This window comes from Cavenderia fasciculata (genome assembly GCF_000203815.1).
Source record: "Cavenderia fasciculata unplaced genomic scaffold Scf_EUAJFUG02HR96I-5, whole genome shotgun sequence".
NCBI lineage: Eukaryota > Evosea > Eumycetozoa > Acytosteliales > Cavenderiaceae > Cavenderia > Cavenderia fasciculata.
In genome coordinates this window covers 2,115,360-2,126,121 of record NW_004457624.1, presented here as the reverse complement: position 1 = coordinate 2,126,121, position 10,762 = coordinate 2,115,360, and the positions used below count along the sequence as shown (strand labels likewise).

Below are 10,762 nucleotides of genomic sequence, written 5' to 3'. Positions count from 1 at the left end.
TGACTGAGGAAAATTCTTTTATTCACTGACTTTGGTCAATAGTCTGCTGTTGTTGTTGGAGTTTTGATTTCTGATGAAATTGTTCAATTAAGATTGGGTGTTGTTTGGTGAGATACTCTTTTAATCGTTTTTTCTTTCCTGTTGTAACATAGATACTATCGGGTTGTTTGATAATATCCAAGTGATTGGTACATAAACTTGGTATTTGTGATTTTAAAATTGGATAATTACATTTATCACGTCCTCCTCCAATTCTATAATTACATCCAACAAATAATTTTTGATTACTATCTTCTAATATATCTAATTTAAATTTAATAAATATTCAAGATATTAATATTAACTTGTCAAGTTTTTGTCTTTGGTGATTGTAGTATTATTATTATTACTTACGAGCATAACAAAACTTTGATAATGGTAAATGAGGTATTATACATTCTTTATGGAAACAATGATTATTTGAGTTGTTATTTACATTATTATTATTATCAATTTCCATTGATTGAGTATTATTATTATTATTATTATTATTATTAGTTGATAGAATATAATGTCTTCTTAACATTCTCATTCTTTCTTTAAATCTAATACTTTGTTTTTTGTAGAGGAGGATTAGTTTTGATATATACAGTCTTCTACGTTGAATCCATTCTTCTTCTGCCAATGTAGAGATTGATGATAGATAATATTCTTCATTAAAACTATCATAAATCTCTTGATTATTTATAGTATCACTTATTAGATTGGAAGATGGATAGAATAATCCTTCTCTATCCCCATCCATTAATTGATAATATCCATCTACTATTTCTTGATCATCAACCAATCCAAGATGATCTATTGTAGATATTGTTGTAGGTTGATCTATTGTTGGTGGTTGATTTGTTGTTGTCGTTGTCGTCATCGCCAATAAATCTTGTTGTTGATCATTTTCTTGTTTCATTGATTGTTCTATTGTCATTTGTTGTTCAATGTTGGTTTGATGATCTTGTGATATATTTTGATTTGGTTTCTTTTGTTGTTGTTTTTTCCATAAATCATAATATGAACCTCTCATTATACCATGTTTAGCAAGAGTTGTTTTAATACGTTTGATATGAGGATTGGTAGCTTTGGAAGAATCTTGTATGGTTCGTTTCTTTTGATTCATCAAGTCGACAATTTGATGATGTGGACGACAGTATCGTGGCGATGGTTCACTCGAGAGAATGGCAGCAATACATCTCTTGTGTGACTTGGAGATAAAGTCACATTGAGAATAGGGTGCATTTGTGTCTTCGAGAATGTGTTTGCCACAATACATGTATCCATCAATCGGTCTTTTAGAACACACCTTTTTAGTAGATGCACATCTAAACAATCGCATTCTTCTTGTACGTGGACCACTTTGATTTGATTGGTCTCCCGTACTACTACCATCACCACTACTACCAGTTGTCGAGTCTACTTGTTCTGATCCTTTGCCACCATCACCTCTGATGATCAGAGGTGGTGTTGTTGTTGTTGTAGTGGTCGACGATAGTGTTGAACTGCTATCATCTATTTCATCGGTAATGTCGTCATCGTCATCATCGTCGTCGTCATCTGATAGATCTACTTCATCATCATCTGATGTTGACGCTAACCCAGATATTTCATCGTCAGTGTCGCTGCCAGACTTGGTGGTATCGTCGTCATCATCGTTGTCAGCTGATGAGGAGGAGTTTGATGATTCACTCTCATCATCATTATTGTCTTGGTGAGATGAATACTTGTCCTCTTCAGAAATATCAGAGTCTTCATCATCTGACATCTTTCTAGTTGCTCTTGGTCTTCCTCTTCCTCTACCTGTACCTCTACCTCTTGCCCTTCCCCTCGCTCTCCCACTACCTCTTGGTCTTCCTCTTCCTCTTCCTGTCACAGGAGGTACATTATTGGTGTCTGTACTTGTTCTTGTACCTGTACTTGTACTAACACTATTCTCTGTATCTGACATTATATATGTTTGTATTATATCTTCATTTACATTATCACAAATTTAATAAAGAATGAATTCATTTTTCAAAGGTGTGATGAAGATCTTTGTTAAATTAATTTACATTTTTGAATATTTTTATTTATTTCTATTTTGAAGATAATGGTAATAATAATTGATATAATTGTTTAAATATGATTCTTTTCTCTTTAAATTGTTGATGTTTGATTGAGTTTGGTTTAAATATTTTGGTTATGGATGTAGGTAATCTAATGATATCTTTGTAAATGTCTTCCTTGCTTTTTGTTGTTGCACTTTGAATACAAGTTGCAATTTGTATTAATCTAGCTGCACCAAAGGATGGACCTAAATCGGATGAACCTGGTACCTCTAATGTAAGGTTGGTTATATCGGCCAACATTTGACACCAATAATCATTGTTGGTTCCACCTCCAATAGCAATGACAGTATCTATAGGTGAATCTTCTAAGAGTACATCCAAACCATCAGCCAATGCAAATGATACACCTTCAAATACCGATCTACATAAATCTAATCGACTATGATTATTTGTCAGTCCATAAAAGCTACCTTTTAAATTGGCATTGTTGTGTGGTGTTCTTTCTCCATTTAAATAGGGCAAGAACCATATTGGATCTTTAAGAACTTTATCCTCTTTATCCACTTCTTGATTCTCTTTGTTCAAAGTTTGTATCATATCTAAATAATTTGTAAATCCTGTCAATTCAGATACCCAGTCAATACAAGATGTACAGTTTAATATGACCGACATTAAATGCCATGATTGGGGAAGCGCATGACAAAAACTATGCAATGCATTGGAAGTGTTACTTGTGAATCGGTCGGTTGGGAGGAACGACACACCACTCGTCCCAAGTGATACCATTGCTCTATTGTTTAACGTGTTGATCCCACATCCAATAGCACCGGCTGCATTGTCACCTGCTCCAGCCCCGATGGGTGTCTTTGTAGGCAGTCCCCATCTCTCGGCCAGGTGATCGTGTAGTGTACCAGTGATATCTGTGCTTTCGTAGAGTTGAGGCATATGATTAATCGTCAAACCACATGCATTGATCATTTCAACGCTCCATTGTCTCTTTTTTACATCCAACCACATCGTTCCACTAGCATCAGACATATCAGTTGCAAATTGACCACTTAATAAGAACCGTACATAGTCTTTGGGTAGTACCACTTTATCGATCTTGTTGAATACGTCTGGTTCATGTTTCTTTAGCCACAGTATCTTTGGTGCAGTGAATCCACTCATTATGATGTTACCAGTGATCGTGTCTTGACAATTCTCTACTTTTGATGCCAACTCTTTACACTCTGCACTGCTACGCTGATCATTCCACAAGATGCAGTTACGCAATACTTGATGTTTGTCATCCAACAATACAGCAGAGTGCATCTGACCTGTTAAACCAATACCTCTGACATTGTTCAACACCTTCTCCCTATCCACTTGTAATGCCATCTTGCTCATCACGCTGTCCAATGCAATCCACCAATCTCCCACCACTTGTTCCGACCACAACGGTTTCAATCTTTCAACCTTTAATGGATGATAACCACTAAATGCAATAGTATCATCTTCTTCTTTAATGATTACTTTGATTCCAGATGTTCCTAAATCAATACCTATAAAATATTTCATCGCACACATAAATATTAATGATATTGAAGTTTGAAATGAAACCAGAATAAAGTCTTTTTTTTCTTTTTTTTCTTTTAATTAATATTCATTTGAAATATTAGGGATAATATTACTAATAATATATGCGAACAAGGTAGTTATTGTGATGAAAACAAATATATTTGTGTTGAATACATTTCATTTGGGGAATCATGTAATAGTAGTAACGGGAATGAATCAACAACTTGTGGAGATGGAATGATTTGTTATTCATTGATTGATGGATCAAAAAGTACATGTAATCCTTTTAATAGTTTAGTGTCTGGTGATACTTGTCAATCGGATATGCAATGTCATGGTCAATTAGAATGTTCAAATTCAATTTGTAAACTTCCAAATAATACAATGTGCCAATCACAAAGTGAATGTGCATTTCAAGAATATTGTATGGATGGACGTTGCTATGACAAACAACCAGAAGGATCAGTATGCACACACGGTATAATGTGTCAATTGGGAACTGTTTGTAGCCCAATTTCACCTCCCAACCCTGTTGTGTTACAAGTCTCTTTTTGTGTGGCTGTGTTCTCCAAGACTGAGGGTCAGAGTTGTCGTCCATCCTATTATTCATTGGATGGTTATTTACCAGCAATCGACTGCAACATCCCATTAGTATGTCTGCATGGATCTTGTCAACACCCACCTCCACGAAACAGACCTTGTATGATTGACAGTGATTGTGAAAACTATCAATGGTAATGGTACTACCGGTACCAATACAACTCTAACTTTTTTTGGACAATGTAAACCAATTGTATCATTAACTGATAATTGTCAAGAAACGATGACGCAAGTAATAGAATGTGCCCAACAAAATCAATGCAAACAAAGTACATTTGTTGAAACTCTTGATAGCTGTCTTTACCGTCACTGCGGTCATATCCTATGTTCCAATAATGACTGTTATTTAAACCCTCTCTTAAATTTACAGACCAACGTAACATCCATTGTTCCATATCAATACTGTTTGTTTGGGGGGATCCAACGATGCTGCAGCTTTCTTTTCAATATCAAACTTGTCAATTGTCATTACCACCACAACTACTATTATAATATTATTGATTGGTTTGATTTGATTATGATGATTGATTAGTTGTATGTTGGATTACCTTTATTCGTTGTGTCGCATGTTTTATAAAATAAATAATATGTTCGTTCGTTGTGTCGCTCTCTTTTTTGGTGATGATGGGTTTGTCCTTTGTTTATGTACTGTAATGTAATGTATTCATTCGCTTTCTGCCTTCCTTCCTTTCAATCCAATCAAATGGATGGTTAGAGTGTTTGTGTTTATATCAACGGGTGTGGATCCGATCCGGTTGCCTGCCTGATTGACATTGGTGTTGTAATAATGATGATTTGTTGTTGATGTTTAAATAATAAATGAAAAATAAGAAGAAGAAGAAGAAGAAAAGTATTGTATCTAATCTCCTTTCTTATCTAATGCGCTACAGATTTAAGTGGAGCAGCGTTCATTTTATCAAGATCCAAACTTGCATCCAACTCTTGATCAATCTCTCCTATTACAGCACTATATATTAATACACATAATTATTAGTAAACATACTTGTCAAATCTTCTTTAGCTTATTATATTCTGTACATACACATCATCACCTTTGATTAGATGAATACCCAAGTTATACTTTGTTACACCTTCATCGGGTGAGTAGATTCTCTCATGACATTTCTCCAATATAATATTTGTGGTTTGATCCAAGCCTATCAATGTTCCTACAATGTTTCTACCATCAGCTGTCAATACAAGTACTTGTTCTAAAATATGATAATAATTGTGAAACAAGTAAGTATATATATGTCATGTCAATGTCGAATGAATGATCGATCATTCATTGCGTAGATATCTATCTATCTTACTCTTGAAAAATTGTTCTAGTAAAGACATGACCAACAACAACACACAGTAGCTACTATAATCGATTATGATGATGATGAGAGAGGGGGTATTCTACAGCTGCTGATCAACAAATTTATTTATAATATTAAAATTAATGTTCAGCACCTCAACACACACAACTTCAATTTCATTCATTTTAAATTTTCCTCTTTTGGCTCAAGAGATAAAAAGAGAACAAATAAATTAAATAATTAATTAAAAGAAATAAAGAAAGAAAGATGGTCAACTTTAATCAAAATAATCATTCTATATTATTAGATGATGATCAATGGACTATAAATCAATTAACAAGAGCAGGAGGAGGAGGAGAAGTTGATACACAACCAAAAGAATTAATTACAATCAGTAATGTGACAGTACCAACAGATGTTCATCTCACCTTGATGAATAAGGGTATTGTACCTGACCTATACTTTGGTGAAAGAGAAGTATGTTTTCTTTACTATCATTTATCATATAACATAAATCAACATTGATTAAATTATTATTATTATTATTTCTTCTAAAGATGGAATATAGATGGATAGCATTATCAAATTGGCAATTTGTAAAGACATTTGAGATTGTTACAGAACAACATTTAAAATGGTTTAAAGATAGTATTGAGAGAATTGATTTGGTGTGTCATGGAGTAGATACCATCTCATCAATCTATTTAAATGATCAATTGATTGGTACAACCGATAATATGTTTAGAACCTTTAGATTCAATATAAAAGGTCACCTGCAATCCGGAACCAATACCATTCGATTTGATTTTACAAATCCATCCTCTTATTGTGAAAAGAAGGCTTCTGAGAATGGATATGAAATACCTCTTTGGGAATACCCACATGGTATTCATCATCGTAACTTTATTAGAAAGTGGTATGTAAACAACATACATCAAACTTAAATTCAAAAGCTTTACTAATACGATATATTTTAATATTTAAAGTGGATGTCATTTTGGATGGGATTGGGGAGGATGTTATTGTCCAATGGGAATTTATAAATCAGTATTGATTGAATTCTTTCCAAAGGCAGTACCAAAGATTGAATCTATTATGATAAAGCAACAACATCATACCAAACCATCAACTGCAGCTACAACAACAACAACAGTTACAACACCAAGACATTCATCTCAATCATCAAGTACCAATTTATTATTAAATCTAGAAAGGTACCCAACCAACAAGAATGTTTCATTATTATTTGATTTTGAAATTTATTCTGATCAACAACAACAAGAGAATAATGATGAAAATGAAAATCAATTAAAAATAATCATTTCATTAATAGATTCAAAAGAAAAGAATAACTCTACCTCCTCCTCCTCCTCCTCCTCCTCCTCAATTGCAACATTTAATTTACCAAAATTACATCAATATAAAACTTTAATTAAAAATATTAAAGTTGATATTGAAAATGGTAGACTTTGGTGGCCAAATGGACATGGTGAACAGGCATTGTACAAGATTGAATTCCATTTAAATAATATGTATGTAGCCGAACGTACAGTTGGTTTAAGAACAGTGTCGGTTGATACTACAGACGGAGCATTTACCATCATGGTAAACGGTGCCAAGATATTTGCAAAGGGTGCTGACTGGATCCCCGCCGACAACTTTCTCAACCGTATTACTCGAGACAAATACAACCATCTCTTGACGAGTGCACGCGACGCCAACATGAACTGCCTGCGTGTATGGGGAGGTGGTATCTATGAAAGCGACGACTTTTATGATATATGTGATCGTCTAGGTATCCTCATTTGGCAAGACTTTATGTTTGCGTGTTGTCTGTACCCGTCAAACAAAGAGTTTCTCGACAATGTCCGAAAAGAGGTACGCGACCAGGTACTGCGTCTCGACCATCACGCAAGTCTCGCGCTATGGTGTGGAAACAACGAGAATGAGCAGGCGTTGAATGTGTGGAAGCCTTCGAAGGATAACCCTCCTCGCTACATTGTAGACTATAACAGACTGTACATTGACACGATTATGGACGAGTTGGCTCAACTGAGCACGTCGTTCTTTTGGCCATCGTCGCCGTCGAATGGTGTCAATTCTTGGGGTGACACCAATGACCAGACACGCGGAGACACTCATTATTGGGAGGTATGGCATTCCAACAAACCGTTTACACAGTACCTCAAGGCCAAGTCTCGATTCCTGTCCGAGTTTGGGTTCCAAAGTCTTCCCAGATTCCAGGCACTCAAAGCTACTTTGGCAGGTGGGGATGACCAACTCAACATCACGTCACCCGAGATGGAGTACAGACAGCGATCTCCAACACCCGGCAACATTGGATTATTACAGCACACTGCGCTGCACTTCCGTGTACCTACCTCCTTTGAACACCTTTGCTATACCACACAGGTGTTACAGGCCATTTCTATCAAGACGGGGTGTGAGCACTGGCGTCGCATGTCTCCCTACTGCCAGGGAACACTGTACTGGCAACTCAACGATATTTGGGTCGGACCGTCGTGGAGCTCCATCGAATACGACCGTCTAAAATGGAAGGCGTTACAATACTTTGCCAAAAAGTTTTACGCTCCCACTCTACTATCGATTGTCGAGAATGAACAAAGCAAGAGAATGGAGGTGTGGGTAACCAACGATGCTCCCAAAGAGTCGTTCCAAGCCATCATCTACCTATCAGTTTGGGATGTCGTACTTGGTAAAGTCACCAAACAAATCAAACAACTTGTCTATTGTAAAGCTCATTCCAACCATATGATTATGGATTTTGATCGTCAAGATTTCATTCCAGACTCGAAAAAATTAAATCGTCAATTTATTTATATTGAATTGGAAAAGGAAATAGAAAATGAAAATCAAAAGGAAAGGGATAGTAACCAACAAGATATTGATGAAAAGGATAACCAAATCATTCAACATGGGAAACAAAGAATATCGCCATTGATTGATAATACATACTTTTTTAAAGAGTATAAAGAATTCAATTTACAAAAACCAGTCATTACAATCAAGGATTTGGTAAAGTCTGATGGCTGTGATGATAAATATCATTTGACATTGGTATCTTCAGAGATTGCTCTGTTTGTTTGGATTGATCGTAGTGGTGACCAACATGTTGGTGGAGAATTCTCTGATAATGCATTCCATTTATTCAAAGATCAACCATACACCATTACCTATTATTCCAATTACAACAATCAATCACAACAAAATCAACATCATCATCAATCAACTATTTTAACCTCTAATGATTTTAAAATCATTTCTTTATATGATACTTATCAAAATAAGTAAAGGCATAAAAGTATAAAAGTAAAAAGTATTAAACTTTATTACTTTTTCTTTTTATTAGTTTTATTTTTAGTTGTAGTATTATTATTATATTGAAGATAATCAACTTTATGTTTTAATACAATTCCTTTGAGATGTTTACCAACACGTTCATCACCAAGTTTGAATCTAAAATCTGGTGATTGTTCCAATGATTGTAACGGTTTAAATCCTTTTAATTTTGAGAATTGTAATACATTTCCATTCATTTTACTTGCTGCTGAAAACTTTGCCTCTTTAATATTTAAATCTTTATATTCTTGAAGAAGATTTAAATCCTCTTCTTCTTCTTCTGCTATTGACGACGACAATGATTCTTTGTTTTTGTTAACCTGTTGTTGTTGCTGTTGTTGTTGATCAGCCATATGATCTACAACACCTAATTGTCTTAACCAACTATCTTCTTTTAATAGACGAGTATTGACAAAGCTAACAATGAAACCACCCTTTTTAAGACATGGAATGGCAAGATCCAACAAATCACGATATCTATTTTTGGTGGTAAATACTCCAAACTTTGGGCCACGAGCCAATGTAGGAGGATCGAGTACAATGACATCAAAGTTTAGTGATTTATGTGGAAGTTCTTCGAGTCGTCCAAACACATCCTTTTCAACGAACCGATGTTTATCGGGATTGAGACCATTGATTTCAAAATTCTTTTTTGCAATGTTGAGGTATTTCGGAGATGTATCGATATTGTATGTACTTATATTCCTGCACAACAGCGATGGTAGTAGTGAAAAGGTAGAGGTGTGTGCAAACGTGTTGAGAATAGTTCCAGATGGACGTTCTTTAAACAGAGTAGCTAGGTATTTTCTATTGTCTCTCTGATCCATAAACAAACCAGTCGATATAACATCCTCCAAATCGATAATCACCTTCATACCATTCTCCTCGACCCGCAACTCTGACACACCTTGACTGTCATACCCAACTCTTTCACCCATATAATGTTTTGCAAACGATTGTTTATGTTTAAACTTTGCCTTCCAATAGGCACCTTTTAAACCCATCTCTTTCATTATATAATCACCAATATAATTTAAATAATTGCACCAATGTTCTGTATGTGTCTAGAATTTAAATTAAATAAATAATAAATAAGAAAGGTGGTGGTACATAGTGATTGATTGATTGTCAACAATGTACTTACAGTCATTTGAATATAATCACCAAATACATCAACAGCAAGACCAGGTAGACCATCACCGGTTTCATTGATGAGTCTGTAGGCAGCGTTCTTTGATATATCAAGTAGACCATTCTTGGAGAGTTGTTGACGATAGGAGAGTGCATCGTCAATCGATCGTTTGATATAGCTGTGATCGAATATTTGAGTGTCATAGGAAACGATTCGAATGGGTGGTTCTACATGATGGTCGATGAGTGCACATCCACGTAGACTAGCATCTTGGTTTTCAAATGGTACAAATCCCGATCGATTGTTAAACTCTTTAACAAATGATGTTGAGAGGTTATATGTCTTTTTAACAAGCTGTTTTTCAAGTGCTTGACTTATCCTTAATATCTGTTGACCACCTGACATAGTACAGTGTATATTATATTCACACGGGCATATGTCTGTGTGTGTGAGTGTGAGTGTATTGTCGAAATTCAACGAGTAGCTAGGTCATTGTTCGTTTTTATTCAATCTAGCATGCTTTATTAAAATTAAATTTAGTATTGACTAATTTTCATCACAACAAACAAATAAATTAATTTTAAATTTTATTAAGAATACATGTCTATTAATGTCAACCCCAGTTCAAAACCACTATCATTATTTTAATTAATTTATTTATTTGTTTTATATAAATAAAATAATTGAATTTTTTTTAATTTTTTTTTTTTGAAAACGAGACAAACGAGGAG

At 34.7% G+C, this 10,762-nt stretch overlaps 6 protein-coding genes across 6 annotated transcripts; 2 read left to right on the top strand and 4 right to left on the bottom strand.

Annotated features, from left to right (window-relative positions):
- Positions 1-22: 22 nt before the first annotated feature.
- On the bottom strand, positions 23-1,975 carry DFA_11836 (uncharacterized protein; the record flags this gene model as incomplete). The annotated part of the gene is made up of 3 exons (XM_004350730.1): positions 23-303; positions 394-584; positions 630-1,975. 3 exons carry the CDS (start codon positions 1,973-1,975, stop codon positions 23-25), a joined length of 1,818 nt encoding a protein of 605 aa, XP_004350781.1.
- Positions 1,976-2,102: 127 nt separating this feature from the next.
- Positions 2,103-3,644, bottom strand: DFA_11835 (uncharacterized protein; the record flags this gene model as incomplete). Its single annotated transcript, XM_004350729.1, has 1 exon — positions 2,103-3,644. The coding sequence occupies one exon, from the start codon at positions 3,642-3,644 to the stop codon at positions 2,103-2,105; it is 1,542 nt and encodes a 513-aa protein (XP_004350780.1).
- Positions 3,645-3,872: 228 nt separating this feature from the next.
- On the top strand, positions 3,873-4,373 carry DFA_11834 (uncharacterized protein; the record flags this gene model as incomplete). The annotated part of the gene is made up of 1 exon (XM_004350728.1): positions 3,873-4,373. One exon carries the CDS (start codon positions 3,873-3,875, stop codon positions 4,371-4,373), a length of 501 nt encoding a protein of 166 aa, XP_004350779.1.
- Positions 4,374-4,434: 61 nt separating this feature from the next.
- Positions 4,435-5,576, bottom strand: lsm8 (LSM domain-containing protein; the record flags this gene model as incomplete). The annotated part of the gene is made up of 5 exons (XM_004350727.1): positions 4,435-4,557; positions 4,639-4,718; positions 5,165-5,202; positions 5,278-5,446; positions 5,549-5,576. The coding sequence occupies 5 exons, from the start codon at positions 5,574-5,576 to the stop codon at positions 4,435-4,437; spliced, it is 438 nt and encodes a 145-aa protein (XP_004350778.1).
- Positions 5,577-5,806: 230 nt separating this feature from the next.
- Positions 5,807-8,851, top strand: DFA_11832 (beta-mannosidase; the record flags this gene model as incomplete). Its single annotated transcript, XM_004350726.1, has 3 exons — positions 5,807-6,016; positions 6,097-6,455; positions 6,526-8,851. The coding sequence occupies 3 exons, from the start codon at positions 5,807-5,809 to the stop codon at positions 8,849-8,851; spliced, it is 2,895 nt and encodes a 964-aa protein (XP_004350777.1).
- Positions 8,852-8,963: 112 nt separating this feature from the next.
- DFA_11831 (uncharacterized protein) lies at positions 8,964-10,436 on the bottom strand (the record flags this gene model as incomplete). Its single annotated transcript, XM_004350725.1, has 3 exons — positions 8,964-9,059; positions 9,085-9,963; positions 10,044-10,436. 3 exons carry the CDS (start codon positions 10,434-10,436, stop codon positions 8,964-8,966), a joined length of 1,368 nt encoding a protein of 455 aa, XP_004350776.1.
- Positions 10,437-10,762: the final 326 nt, after the last annotated feature.